This window comes from Halichoerus grypus, chromosome 4, assembly GCF_964656455.1.
Source record: "Halichoerus grypus chromosome 4, mHalGry1.hap1.1, whole genome shotgun sequence".
Classification (NCBI taxonomy): Eukaryota; Metazoa; Chordata; class Mammalia; order Carnivora; family Phocidae; genus Halichoerus; species Halichoerus grypus.
The window spans coordinates 132656612-132672321 of record NC_135715.1 but is presented as its reverse complement, the minus strand read 5'-3'; the positions used below and the strand labels follow the sequence as shown (position 1 = coordinate 132672321).

The window sequence follows — 15710 nt, the reverse complement described above, 5'->3', positions numbered from 1 at the left end:
CTGTTCCAAAGTATCTGTTAGAGACATGTAGGTATCCTTAAGGTCAAATTAAACATTACTAAAAGCAAAACGACAAGGCAAATTAAAATTCAGAATGGATGAAAAGGAATTACGAAGAGTAACACTTTCAACTTTGGGGCCATTTCTGGATAATTTTTTTAGATTATGTAGTTTGCTTATCATCAGGTCAAAGAATTTCCCAAACCTATTCATAGACTTTTTTGAGGGCTGGGATAGGATGTAGTGTAATCTATTAATTAGGTATTGACTTCACTAGTATGATATTAAAGTTTAAAAAAAAAAAGCTCCAGAACATTTTGCTTGTAAAAATCTCAGGTGAAAAAAATGCTGCCTTATTCATTTTTATTTGAGATCTACAGATTTTACACCAATGAATTTCATGTGAAACCTTTATATTGAAGGAAATTTCTAGGGCACCATCAAGTAAGATTAAAGAACAGAACAGAAATAAAGAACAGAACTACTCCTAAAACAGGTCTCCCTTAGATATTTTCATTTCATATTACTGGTCTTATCTTCTAATCAGTTTCTAAGTTTAACATCCCACTATTTTCCATTAAAAGTGCCATCACCACTGCTCCTAATTCCAGGTTAACGGCAATGAATGGGATCCTGTTGCTATACAAATGAGTCTCTGGTGTTCTTTACCGTCTCCTGAGTACAAGATTCACTAGCTGCTTTCCTTGCTCTGTTCTTTGCATATTGCCAGGCAATGTTTCCTACCCACATAATATGCAAAATTTCTGCTCATATAACTATCTATTTATTGTCCTCTTGCCACAACTCAGCACTTGTGTTTCTGTAATATAGCAATGGCCCTGTTTCATGTTGCATGGTCAAAGTATACCTCTAGCAAACTCTGAAAAGACCATGACCTGAGGTCATGCCAACTCCTGAAAAACCAGTTAAGTATCTTGACCAAGGTAGTGGTTTCACTCTCTGGTGGTCTGTGTTCTATCCTCCACTCTGCCCCATGACAGCCTCTACAGAAATGCAGTTTTCATTAGCCTCCAGTGTTCCATTTCTGCATCTTTTGGAAGGTTCTTCTCCTTGACTGTGAACCTTCTCAGGCACATTCAAGTGGCTACAAAAAGCAGAATTTCCAATCTTGCAACAGCAAAGGGAGAAAGGCCCAAGAAGATTGCCCAGACTCACCAAGACCATATACAGGTGGGCCCAGACAGTCAGAATTCTTCAGAAGTCTTTTTGTTTTCTTTCAGGAAGTTAGAAAAAGAAAAGAAAGATTCTGTATTTATTTCTTTTTAAACTGGGGTGTAAATCTCTCAAACAAGGTTTTAAATATAATGATGATGAACACCACCGTGTTACACAAAACTTTTTGACCGTTTCCAATTTAAAACGGTAAGGAGGCCATAAAACTTATAAACTCGATGTGAGACCCAGCTCTGCCTAAAAAAAAGATTATATAGATGCATTACAAAATCCATTCTGACGAATGTTCTGAATGGTAAATAAAGGTCATAGGTTCTGAACTGTGTGACCTCGAATATAAAGATCTTTTCATATTTCCACAGTATGGTCCAGAACAGAATAGGCATGGAAGTTATCACTCAAAACAAATCTGACCTTTTCAGGAACTCCTGGGCAGACACTAATAAAGGGCCAAATGTCCCTCCCCCCACCAAACTGCTGAAACTGATAAGGGCAAGGTATGCTTCCTTAGCACAGTAATATGCTACATCAATTTTCAGCACAACTTCTTGGTCATAATGGCATAGGCAAAATTAGCATTTATCTCTGTTAAGTGAAAATATGTTATAAAGACATAAATAGGGGTGCCTGGGCGGCTCAGTCGGTTACGCGGCTGCCTTCAGTTCAGGTCATAATCCCATGGTCCTGGGATCGAGCCCTGAGTCAGGCTCCTTCCTCAGCAGGGAGCCTGCTTCTCCCTCTCACTCTGCCTGCTGCTCTGCCTACTTGTGCTATCTTTGTCAAATAAATAAAATCTTTAAAAAAATAAAGACATAAATAATAACATATAGTGACATTCATTCACTTTCTCATTCTTTCAGCAAATATTCAAACACTGACATTTTATTACCAAAAGAATCTTTACACCAAATTTATCAGAGAATCTATGATAACTGCTTATGGTTTAAAAGGTGTATTTTTTTATTACCGCAATTTCTTTCCAAATATATAAACCACAGTATCCTTAACTTTTATAAGCAGAGAACAGATCCTAACACACAAGACCTTACAGACTACAAAATATAAGAAAAAAAACCCTAATTTTTAGTAGAGAATAAAAGATAGATTTCCTAGATGATATGGGAAGAAGTAATGCCTTAAATGAAAATGTTCCAATTGTACTAACAACACTTTGAGGAACTAAGCAACAGAACCAAGGTCTAAAACTTGCAGACATTAACACAGATTGCATTTTAATTTTTCATTTTTTAAAAAATAAAAGTTATTCAGTAACACCTCATTCTTTACTGGATCCTCAATAACACAACACATACATTATACCTGTTGCTTGTACATATAGACAGGCAGCCAGGCTCATGAACACCAAGAAGTTATATAAACACTCCCATTATGAGCTGCAGCATATTCCTGCAATGGTTTACAAGGTATATATTTGATATGACAGAGAAGAAAATGAAGTCATCGGAATCAAAGTAGAATACAGAAACAGAAAATCAAAAATAAGCCTTCTCTATGAACATCTTGGGTCTTTTAAAATTAAAACAAATGTGTGTATTTTTTTTTTTTTTTTAAGATTTTTTATTTATTTATTTGACAGAGAGAGACAGCGAGAGAGGGAACACAAGCAGGGGAAGCTGGAGAGGGAGAACAGGCTTCCCGCCGAGCAGGGAGCCCGACGTGGGGCTTAATCCCAGGACCCTGGGATCATGACCTGAGCCAAAGGCAGACGCTTAACGACTGAGCCACCCAGGCGCTCCACAAATGTGTATATTTCTAAATGACACAAAGAAATCAGTATACCTAAAACGTGAGAACAGAATGTTCTACTTATGGCAATTCTGAAAGGCACGTTAAAGACTTTAATGAGTCAGCAATACATAATAGAAAAAGGTCTAGATCTGGAGCCATCAAGCTTGGGTTTGAAGCTTAGCCCCCTGATGTGGTAAATAACTTAATCTCCTTGACTATTTTCATCTGTAAAATGGGGGAAATACTACAGGGTTATTGTGAGGATCAGAAAAGATTATAGATGACTCTCACATATGTTAAACATGAAAAACTAAGTATTGGTGTTATTATTCCCTAGACTAGTTAGAATGGGAAGAACAGAGTCTATTTATTATTTTATTGTTTTCTCCACAGGTGATCTCTCCCTATACTTTTAGAATAACAGACCCAATATCTAATAAATGGTAGCAGTTACATATTTCACTTATATAAACACTTAAAATATTCACTTAAAACAAAGTTCTTACCATTCAGATAATATATCAAACTATTGGTCATGTTAACTTCAAAACTTTTGGTCTAAGAAGTTTCTCAAATATGCCAGATGCTTCTGAATCTCAGGAGTGCATGAAAGGAAAATAATTTATTCCCAGTTTCATAGTCTATGTTATTCTCTTCAATTGTCATCTTCCCCCTTGCTGCATCTTTCTCTAGAAGAGTACTTATTTACCATGCTATTTAGACAACTACCATTAAAACAAAACAAAAAAAAAGTGGAAGGATAAATTATAGCAAATAACAAGAAAATTAAGTGATTCCATGGTAAATGAACAAAGTATGAAGATAAAACACTTTTAGAAAACACAAATGCCTCATATTTATATTCACATTAATATAAATTTCAAGCCAACTATTTAGAATGTCTCTGCTTGTTCTGTATACATAAGCATTATCAGAAATATGCACTTGTTCTTACCTTTAGATTTGGGAATTAGCTCTCCACAACTGAGTATCCGCACCTCAGCAAATGGTTTGCTAGCTGCATCTGTTTTCTGGTTTTCTATCTCTCTCACAACTTCTTGACCAGATATCACTTGCCCGAAAACAACGTGATGCCTAAAGAGTCAATTATAAGATGATCAAATAACAGCTTTTAATTTTAACATTAATTTAAAATGGTCATAAAATAAATTAAAATAATCTTTACCCATCTAAATGAGGAGTTGGCTTCGTTGTTCTTTGGAAGTCATCAGATGGAATAAAAACAAAGTAAGAGAAAAACAAAGTTAGCAGCTCTAAAAAGGAAAAGAAAATAACTGCATTGGAAATAAAGTTGCAAAGAAATCAGATGCTATTTTAACATAACAGAATCTTACTACATTAACCTTAAGTAGACAGAAATAATGCAAGATGCTTTTTACATATTTCAAAAACTTATTCTGGTCATAAAACTAATACCTACTCATTCTTGAAATTTTACATGTAATTAAAGTTGACATTTTGGTGTCATTTCTATCCATCTATGTTTCTTGCATGTGACTGGGTTCTTACTGAATATTCATAGGTGTATAAAGTTCTATGGCTGTATAATATTCTATTGTATGGACAGACCATAATTTATCAAAAGATTCTACCAGTTCATAGGTTTAACAATAGTGTTTTTCAATCTTAACATTTTAAACAGTTAAAGCATAGGTCAATCCCCTATCCATGGTTTTGCTTTCCACTGTTTCAGTCACCCACAGTCAATTGCAGTCAATCGCAGTCCAGAAGCAGATAATCCTCCATCTCACATACTGTCAGTTCAATAGGAGCCTAATACTACGTCACAATGCCTGTTATTCCCCTCACTTCATTTTTTTTTTAAAGATTTTACTTCTTTGGTGTGCCTGGGTGGCTCAGTTGTTAAGTGTCTGCCTTCAGCTCAGGTCATGATCCCAGGGTTCTGGGATCGAGCCCCACATCGGGCTCCCTGCTCAGTGGGAATCCTGCTTCTCCCTCACCCCCTGTGTTCCCTCTCTCGCTGTCTCTCTCTGTCAAATAAATAAATAAAATCTTAAAAAAAATTTTTTTTATTTATTTATCTGACAGAGCACAAGCAGGGGGAAAGGCAGGCCGGGGGAGAGGCAGGCCGCGGGAGAGGGAGAAGCAGGTTACCCGCTGAGCAGGGAGCCTGATGTGGAGCTCGATCCCAGGACCCCAGGATCATGACCTGAGCTGAAGGCAGACACTTAACCGACTGAGCCACCCAGGCACCCCTCACTTCTTTTCATCAGGTAGGCATTTTATCATTTCACTTCATCACAAGAAGGATGAGTACTGTAAGATATTTTCATAGAGACCACATTCATGTAACCTTTGTTACAGTGTATTATTATAATTGTTTTATTTTATTACTATTGCTATTAATCTCTTACTATCCCTAATTTATAAATTAAACTTTTATCTGTAGTTTTAGGCATTCATTAGGGGGTCTTGAAACGTTCTCCCTGTGGATAATATTCAGATGGCCCTCATACATGTTCTGTTGGACCAGAAAAGAAATGGTCCTTATTGTGTTTATAAAATTTTCAGTTAGCTGCCAAGATTCAAAACTTTGGATACTTTAAGATAAAAATCCAAATTTCAGACCTTTATTGGAAAGCTGGAAGGTGTGGCCCCTGGCATGTGGCAATAATGGGTCAGGCTGATTATCCCTGTCTTTTTAATACAGGGATTAATAGTGTAGATCCTTATCCCAGCAGGCTTTATTTGCTTATGTTACTTGCCTAAGACCTAAAGACTTTTGAGCTTTTTACCCCTGATAAACAAGGAAACTTCACAATGAAGAAAGAGATCTGGATTAAAACTTGGGACAAAACTCAGGACGCCTGGGTGGCTCAGCTGGTTAAGCGTCTGCCTTTGGCTCAGGTCATGATCCCAGGGTCCTGCTTCTCCCTCTGCTGTTCCCCCTGCTTGTGCTGTCTCCGTCAAATAAAGAAATAAAATCTTAAAACAAAGAAACAAGCAAAAAACTTTGGACCAAACTCAAAGTAAGCGAAAGTCCAACAAATGAAGTAATTTTTTAAAATCCTTTTTCTCCTCCACACCAATCTTAAACTCCTATAGTTAAGAAGACTGGTATCTGAGTAGCTATGAAGACACATTGCTGTAACAGACTGAAGATGGGCACTATATATAATTTGTTATTTTGGAATCTAATCAAAAAAGGCATTAGAAATTTGGAAGAAGGAACACAATTTAAGCTAACCTTTGGTTAAAGCCCACACAATACTAATGAAAAAAGTGCAAACATGTACATGTATTTTTACAAGATCACCTTGCTTTTAAAACTAACCTTTTATTGTTTTCTGACTCTAACAGCTATGCTCACCTGAACTTGCTTAAACCATCTAGAGATGTAAAACCCTATGTGTATACGATACATGTATTTGTATAACATATTACATTCAATGTATATATATAACTTGCATCCAGATTTAGTCAGTCTTTGCCTCAGATACTGTATTTGCCAAGTTCACTTGCTCACTAGAATTTACTTGTAGCCCCTAAACCAATACTCCTCTGTTTTCATGGTCATTCTCAGATTGGTAAGAAAAAGAAAAAAAATGTATTGATGAGTAGAAAAACTAGAACTCTTGGGGGCACCTGGGTGGCTCAGTCGGTTAAGCAGCTGCCTTCGGCTCAGGTCATGATCCTGGGGTCCTGGGATCGAGCCCCACGTCCAACTCCCTGCTCAGCAGAGAGCCTGCTTCTCCCTCTCCCTCTGCCTGCCACTCTGCCTACTTGTGCTATCTATCTGTTGAATAAATAAAATCTTTAAAAACAAAACAAAAGGGCGCCTGGGTGGCTCAGTTGGTTAAGCGACTGCCTTCGGCTCAGGTCATGATCCTGGAGTCCCAGGATCGAGTCCCGCATCGGGCTCCCTGCTCAGCAGGGAGTCTGCTTCTCCCTCTGACCCTCCCCCCTCTCATGCTCTCTCTCTATCTCATTCTCTCTCTCAAATAAATAAATAAAATCTTTAAAAAAAAAAAAAAAATTTTAAAAACAAAACAAAAAAAACCCCTAGAACTCTTGTATAGTGCTGGTAGGAATGTAAAATGATGCAACCACTGTGGAAAAGTTTAGTGGCTCCTCACAGAACTAAATATAGAATTACCATATGATCCAGCAATTCCACTTTTATGTATATACCTAAAATTGAGAAGGGACTCCAACAAATATGGGTATGCCAAAGTTTACTGCAGCACTATTCATCATAGCCAAAAGGTGGAAACAACCCAAATGTCCACTAAACTAAATGTGGTATGTACATATAATGGAGTATATTCAGCCATAAAAAGGAACAAAGTTCTGATACATGCAACACGGCTGAACCTTGAAAACAGGCTAAATAAAATAAGCTCGAAACAGAATGACAAATATTGTATGATTCTGCTTGTATATCTAGAACAGGCAAGTTCATAAAGACAGAAAATAGAGGTTACCAGGGGCTGAGGGTAAAAAGAAATGGGTTAGTTTCTGGGACAATGAAATAGTTTTGGATACAATGGTAACAGCTCCATAGTATTGTGAATATAATCAATACCATTAAATTATACACTTAAAAATGGTTAAAATGGCAAATTTTATATCATATACGTTGCCATAATAAAAAATAATTTAAGATTAAAAACTGAAGTTTTCTCCTTTAAAAACAATAAAACAGAAATTAAAGAAGGGCAACCTAGAAATTAAGAGATAAGGAAAAATCAACATATAGAGGGAAGATTCTGAAAATATACATGAAGGATTACATAAACTTAACAGAGAGGTTTTGGTTAGCACAGGAAGGCTTTTCCTTAAAAAAAAAAAAAGGAAAACAAATGATAACACTAAGTGTTGTTGAGAATCTGGTGATACTGGCACTTTGCATACTGCTGATATCAGAGTACAGTAGCAATATACATGGAAAGGCTTAAAAATGTGTAAACAGGGGCACCTGGGGGGCTCAGTCTGTTAAACGTCTGCCTTCAGCTTGGGTCATGATCCTAGCATTCTGGGATCGAGCCCCCGTCACGTTCCCTGCTCAGCGGGGGGAGGGGGAGGATCTGCTTCTCCCTCTCCTTCGGGCCCCTCCTCCTTGCTTGTGTTCTCTCTCAAATAAATAAAATCTTCAAAAAACAATGTGTAAACATTTCACTAAGTAAACTCTTAGCAGCTTATGTAAAATAATTAAAAATGCATCAAATAGGTACAACAATGTTCACTGAAGCAGTGTGAAAACCAAAAAGCAAGTCAAATGTTTAAAAATTAAATAAAGCATAATACATTCAAACAATGGATTCACATATAGCTATTAAAATGTTAATTAATACTTCGTGATGTGCAGAGATTTATACTGTATCCAAAAGTTGATCAAACAGTATATGCAACATTTATTTATTTAAGATTTTTATTTGTCAGAGAGAAAGAGCACAGCACGGGGAGCAGCAGGCTCCCCGCTGAGCAAGGAGCCCGATGCAGAACTTGATCCCAGGACCCTGGGATCATGACCTAAGCCGAAGGCAGACGCTTAACCAACTGAGTCATCCAGACATCCCTATATGCAACATTTAGCTTACATTTTTATTGCCGAGAAAGATACCCTGGGGATGGGAATGTTTTTCTTCTTTTTATCTGTGTTCTTTTTCTACAACCAACATGATATAAATTGTTTTCATTTAAATAATCAGAAAAATCCCCACATAGGCAATTGGTTGAATGAACTAGAGTATATTCACACAACATTATGCAGCTGCAAAAACAAATGAAAAGGATCTCTATGAACTGATATGGAGTGATTTCCAGGATATACTGCTAAGTGAAAAGAGCAAAACATTGTATATAGTATATGCTATCTACCATGTAAGAAAGGAAAATAAGAAAATATATATGTATCTGTGCTTATTTTTATAAAAAGAAATACAGGAAAGGGTGCCTGTGTGGCTCAGTTGGTTAAAGGTCTGCCTGCAGCTCAGGTTATGATATCCAGGTCCTGGGATGGAGCCCTTCATTGGGCTCCCCACTCAGCAGGGAGTCTGCTTCTCTCTCATTCTCTTTCCCCACTTCTGCCCCTCCCCACCACTCATTCTCTCTCTCAAATAAATAAATAAAATCTTAAAAAAATATACAAGAAGATAAACCAGAATCTAATGAGGCTGGTTACTAAAATGGATGGGTGGAAATGGGATGAAAAAATGGGGAATGTCAATGGGGGTGAAGAGTTAGGTGGGAGTGATACTTTCAGAGGCATTCTTTTTGAATCACACAATGTTTTATAAACAAACACAAAACCAAAAAGTCAAAAAACAAATCAAAATAAGGTGAGAGAACAAAATATAATCATAAACAAATGAACCTAACATATTTTGAGTCACAAAACCACACAAAATTTACACCAAAATGTACTAACCCAAGTCACCTTTATTTTTATTTATTTTTTTTTAGATTTTATTTTATCCACTTGAAAGAGAGACATAGCTAGAGAGGGAACACAAGCAGGGGTAGTGGGAGAGGGAGAAGCAGGCTTCCCGCCGAGCAGGGAGCCCGACGCAGAGCTCGATCCCAGGACCCTGGGACCATGACCTAAGCTGAAGGCAGACGCTTAATGACTGAGCCACCCAGGTGCCCAAGTCACTTTTAAACAGTTATTTTACCTACATATCCTCAATCTAAAACCAAAAATAACTATAAATAAACAGTAACTCTAGTTAGTAGGTTACTTTTCATAGCAGTATAGAACGGTGATTTTTTATTCTAGGATTCAGCAAATAGGTAGAAATTTTGAAGATAATGGGAGCCAAGTTTCTCATTGTTAAAGAAGGGAGTTACAAATATGGAACAGTAAAACACTAGAATAATCTATATGGTGCTTACTGATTAAGTTCCTCTTGAGAGGAGAGTTTAAGGCTAATGAAGAGGAGACCAAATCTGTATCCATAGGACATGATAAAAAATTTGCATTGTTTTAATTTTTTTTTTTTTTTAAAGATTTTATTTATTTATTTGACAGAGAGAGACACAGCGAGAGAGGGAACACAAGCAGGGGGCGTGGGGGAGGGAGAAGCAGGGCTCCCGCCGAGCAGGGAGCCCGATGCAAGGCTCGATCCCAGGACCCCGAGACCACCACCCGAGCCGAGGCAGACGCCCGACGACTGAGCCACCCAGGTGCCCCAAAAATATGAATTGTTGACAAGAGCCCTGGTCAAAATTTTTTGGGGGTCAGAACTGGAAAGGCTTAACAGTACTGACTTTGGGGCTATAAACAAATGTTAGGGAGTACATGAATTCACAAATATAGAATCTCTTAATAATGAGGATCAATTGTATTTTACTCTTTGTAATCAAGTAATTTATAAGGAAATACTCTGTAAATATCCTGTGTATTATTAAATTTACCCTCTAAATAGATAATTCTTTCCTCAATCAATCATTACTGAGATGAATGCAAAATGGTGACTTTTCTATCATTCCTTTTACATTACTAGCTGACATTCTACTAAGGAACAAGCTTTTCCTTCTCCCTTGTTATTTATTCATTTATTACTCATACCTATATGGGCTCCTGGGTTTCTATTTTATTTGATAGTCTGATACTATCATTATTTATTTTGATGCTCAAATTGTTCTAACTTGGCCAGTGGGAACCTCACCCCTTCAGGCTGGTTCCTGTGCCCTTTTGACAAGTCTTCATCATTTTGAAACTTTAGCAATACAGTTCAATTTCCTTTCAATAATTTTGCTCTCTTCAACAATTCACTGTTCTCCTTCCTTCAAAAAATTTCCCCTTTATGGATCCCCCTATTAGTGATCAATGAGAAATGACACACCAAAAAAGGCATATTTTAAATAATCACAGCATACATACTTACATGAAGAACTGTGAACCATTTGTATCCTTCCCTCTGTTGGCCATAGACAAGAGAAATTCTTTGTTGTGTTTAACAGCAAAACTCTCATCTATAGAAAAGCAAAGTTTTCAGTTACATTACAGGTATAACCTCCAAAAAAGTTTCATTTTCACTCTTCATCTCTTTTGTTCATATGTGCTCTTTAGCACCGACAAAATTTAGATAAAAGGTAAAAAGAAGAGAAAATCAAATATTAACCAACTCCCTCTCCCATCTTTTTAGATTAAAATATTTCTAATTTTCAATCCCTTGCTATAAATCCAAATACTATTAACAACCCCCTTTCTTTCCATTTGCATTTGTCTTTTATATTTTTTTTGAAAAAACAACACAACTTTCTTTGATTATTCAAGGAAAAAATAAAATGTTCCTTAAAAAGCAAGAGAAAGAAACCACATAGGATTTTTACATTTCATCTGTTTCATTTCTGAGCACAAAAAGGCACGTATCCTATTTTAAACACAGAGAGGCACTCATTAACTTAATCTCTGCCATAGCATCATTTATTGTAGAGTATCTTGCTTTCCAATCTTGGATGAGAATATGAGAACGCAAGTGGAATGTGAAACAAAATTTCACTTAATCCCTAATGTGAAAGATGGGAAATATAAAATTATTTCCACATTCACATGTTTATAGTCTTTCAAATGATCTTCACATCAATAAAAAATTCCAAAGAGAAAACTTAAAGTTGAGAAAAACATTATAGCCAAAGTTTAATATATTAAAGAGATTTTTTTTAAAAAGTGCATAGAAAATGGACCCACTAAGTACATGTGGATATTGTTACTATGAAACACTGCTAAATCTCTTAATAAAAATTAAGATTAAGCTATGGAAATTCCCATTCTAGCACTATAATTCCAAGAGTTTATTACAGATCATTGAAACCCTTCAGATAACATGATGTATTAATGTCCTAAACACACAAAAAAGCTTACCTCTATAAGAAAAATCACATAAAATTTTTCACAAGAAAATAAACTTTCAGATTCACTGAATGTAGTTGGATATTAGTATACTGTTTAATAATCCTATTGATTCAACAGAGATAAATAAGATAATATAGAAAACATTAAAAATACAACGTAAATGTAAATATCTTTACCTTCAAAAAATCCTCCATAAATAGATTCCCCTCCTCGTCCATTTCCTAAGAAAGAAAAACACGAGACTCAAACTCTCAAGACACTAATCTCTTCGAAGGTACCCCCTAAATAAAATACTTATTACAAAGTAGATGCTCAAATGACTTTGAATCAAAAATACTCAAAGGTTCACAGCATATCATAAAAGATACTAATTTAAACTCAATATTGACAAGATTCCAAATTACTTTCTTTCCCCTTCGATACAACAGCAAAAATGTGACAAAGCCTATTAAGGTATGTGAGAAAAAAGAACATTCAGATTCTAATGATTATGTAGATCTTTGAATAAAAATTAGATTTTTTTCAAATCATCTTTAAAAATAGTTTGTTTTTACAATTTAAAAGTATAGGTAAAAACTAGGGGCGCCTGCAGTTAAGCATCTGCCTTAGGCTCAGGTCATGATCCCAGCGTCCTGGGATCAAGTCTCGCATTGGACTTGCTCAGCGGGGAGCCTGCTTCTCCCTCTGCCTGCCGCTCCCCCTGCTTGTGCGCCCCCTCTCTCACACAAATAAATAAAAATCTTTAAAAAAAAACAGAAAATAAATAAAAGTATAGGAAAACCTATATTGTAGTTAAGGATTACTAGTTTTGACAAGACGAAACACACATACTGATAGGTTACTAAGAGATGAATGGTGTTGTTTTTTATCCAGAATCAAATTTCTGAAATTACTTCATGTATCCAAAGTAAAATTATTTCCTATGTGCTTCCTTCTTTTTGTCTATTTGAGTATTTCTAGAGACTTGTCTAACTTTAGATCTAGGATACTTAACAAAGCATACATGATTTTCTTACCTTCACTGAAGTCACCACCTTGAACCATAAAATCTTTGACAACTCTGTGAAAAAGACAACTCTTATAATGTAATGGCTTCTGAGTTGATTTCCCTGTCCCCTTTTCACCTACAGAGAAAAAAATTAGTAGGCCATTTAGTAGAAAGAAAATCAAGGAAGCAGTATTAAAGCAAAATTAATGATGAAAACTATTCTCTGTAAAATACACCTCTTTTAAACTATGTAGATGTGTTTAATCTATAAAACTTTCACTCAATTTTTTTTTTTAAATTCACTTAAAAACCACCCATGTTTTTCTGGAGAGTGTAGAAATTTAGAAATCAATCTCAGATAAAAGCCCATTACAAGGAGTATTTCTAAAAATTACTTTCAAGGGGTGACTGGGTGGCTCACTCAGCTAAGTATCCGACTCTTGGTTTTGGCTCAGGTCAGGATCTCAGGGTCATGGGATTGACCCCCCCTTGGGCTCTCCTGCTTAAGAGTCTCTCTCTCTCTCTCTCCCTCTGCCCCCCCATCCCCGCTCACGCTCTAAATAAATAAATAAATATTACTTTCACATCTTGGTCAATGGTACATAATCTGAAGAAAATTAAAATATGTTAAATAAAAAATTAAAACCATAGTCAAATGGGACTACTATTAGGCCAACTAAAAATGTCAACAAACCTGTACAAAGACAACGAAAGTTCTCGCATGTTTTGGGGCACACATCAGAAAATAATTCAAAGACAACTCTTCCAGCTGAAAAAGAAGGAAGCTCATTTATACTTTACTAATTTAAAATATTAAATATTCATTTATAAATGTTATATGGGAACATTAATTTTCTTACCAGGTTGATTATTAATGGCAATGTCAAAAAAACATCGAGGACGCTGAACCTTTATTCCCATGGCTCCAATACTTCAATCTATGAACAAAATACAGTTTTAGGCAAACAGACCAAAACAGCAAAAATTCCTTATAAATCTGTAGGGGAAAAAATTCCTGGAACACAAACCAGAAATGTAGTTTGAACTTACTTTGATATTTACTTCCATGACATAAATAACATGGATTTTTTTTTTTTTAGAGATTAGATTGCATTTTGTGAAACAGAAAAGACACAAAAGAAAAACCTTAGCCCTAATATAATAAAAATTCTATTTTAGGGCTCCTGGGTGGCTCAGTTGGTTGAGCAACTGCCTTCGGCTCAGGTCACGATCCCGGAGTCCTGGGATCGAGTCCCACATCGGGCTCCCTGCTCAGTGGGGAGCCTGCTTCTCCCTCTGACCCTCTCCCCTCTCATGCTCTCTCTCATTCTCACTCTCAAATAAATAAAATCTTTAAAAAAAAAAATTCTATTTTAACCACTGAATATAGATTGCTACCCAAACAGAAAATTGTATTAAGTCTGTATGATTAGTGAACTCAAGCAGATTACCTTTAAATAGAGAAAAATCAAGGGCAGACTAATCCAATCCTTTCACTCCTTGAAAACAAAAAGGAGAGTTTTGGTTAAAATGGTGTTTTAAAAAGAAAAACATTAAAAATCCCTAGAAAATACCAAAAATAAATCATCAAGGAAGAAAGTGGGATATTTTAACGATAATAATATATGGTAGCTTCCCATTCTGAGTAAAATCACAACACTACATATGAGGCTATTTTCTGTTCATTCAAAATTATCATATCTAAGCTGATAGCTCTACATGCAGTGTGTGATATTTTAAGTCCAGCGAAGTTGTGAAAAATCTATACTCTCCATCCTAGATTCCTCTCTTTACCAATCTTTAGAGATATCTGTAGAGTCACTGTAGATTGTAAGAAATAATACGATAGTATGTACTTTATCCAGTTTCCTCCAACGGTAACATTTTAGAAAACTGTTATATAATAGCACAACTGTAGCATAAAAGCAGAACAATGTTGATACAATCCTTTATCCCATTCACATTTCCCGGTTTTACTGGCACTCATCTGAGTGCTTGTGTATTTATTTAGTTCTACACAATTTCATCACACGTGTAGGTTTTATATCACCACCCCTTATCAATTTTACACAACCCACAAACTACAAATCAGAATACTCTGCCCAGATCACCAACAATTTGAAAAATGTAGATATGTATTCATTCATTTAATGCTGATTATGTGAATTAGGGATTAAATTACGTAAAAGATATATTGCATTCAAAAAGATATACTGCATTCAAATTCAGCCCAAGTGTTGGTATATTCAACTTCTGGCATTATTGCACGAGAAAGGGGGGAAAATACCATTTTCTCCTGACTGCTCCATTTTTTATTTCTAATAGAAATAATGGATACTAGAATTTGTTTCACATGAAACAAAAGCAAAAAAGCTAAACTTTAAATCCTCCTGTAGCCTAGCCTTACTGAAAACAAAAAAAAAACTTAGCAATTTTAGTATCTTGCCAAGTTTTTTGCACTGTTTTTACTTGTACAGAATCTCAATTCCTGCACACTTGAAATTGAGAATATGTTCAATCCATAAAAATCTGAGGACTTTCTTAAAAACTTAGTACCTGATTATTCTTTATCTTTTTTTATTTATTTTTACGAGAGAAAGAGAGAGAGCATGAGTGTGGGGAGAGGCAGAGGGAGAAGCAGACTCCCTGCTGAGCAGGGAGCCCGATGAGGGACTTGATCCCAGGACCCTGAGATCATCACCTGAGCTGAAGGCAGACGCTTAACTGACTGAGCCACCCAGGTGCCCCTCCTTTATCTTTTAAATAATTTTTGTAGGCCTTCTTAAAATTTCTACTTTTGGGGGTAGAGGAAGAGAAGAGAAAGTTTAACGATTTATTTTCCCCCAAAAAAACCTATGTAACTACTTATTTAACCACAATACCCCAGGTGAAGATTTCTATTCTTACATGAGCACTATACTATACTATTCTTACAGT

The 15710-nt window shown here is 35.9% G+C and overlaps 1 protein-coding gene across 8 annotated transcripts in view; it reads right to left on the bottom strand.

The window, feature by feature from the left end:
* Positions 1 to 15710, bottom strand: part of PPIG (peptidylprolyl isomerase G) — a 51760-nt gene that overhangs the window by 21139 nt on the left and 14911 nt on the right. For 5 of the 8 annotated variants that reach the window (XM_036071993.2, XM_078070958.1, XM_078070956.1 and 2 more), the window contains 8 exons: positions 14225 to 14272; positions 13634 to 13711; positions 13468 to 13542; positions 12802 to 12909; positions 11962 to 12006; positions 10815 to 10902; positions 4130 to 4159; positions 3899 to 4038 (listed from right to left, as the gene is read on the bottom strand). In XM_036071993.2, the coding sequence (XP_035927886.2) occupies positions 3899 to 4038; positions 4130 to 4159; positions 10815 to 10902; positions 11962 to 12006; positions 12802 to 12909; positions 13468 to 13542; positions 13634 to 13694 (547 nt within the window). In that variant the 5' untranslated portion in view covers positions 13695 to 13711; positions 14225 to 14272. The remainder of the gene's footprint in view (positions 1 to 3898; positions 4039 to 4129; positions 4160 to 10814; positions 10903 to 11961; positions 12007 to 12801; positions 12910 to 13467; positions 13543 to 13633; positions 13712 to 14224; positions 14273 to 15710) is intronic. The other 3 variants (XM_078070960.1, XM_078070961.1, XM_078070962.1) reach the window with 1 other exon arrangement.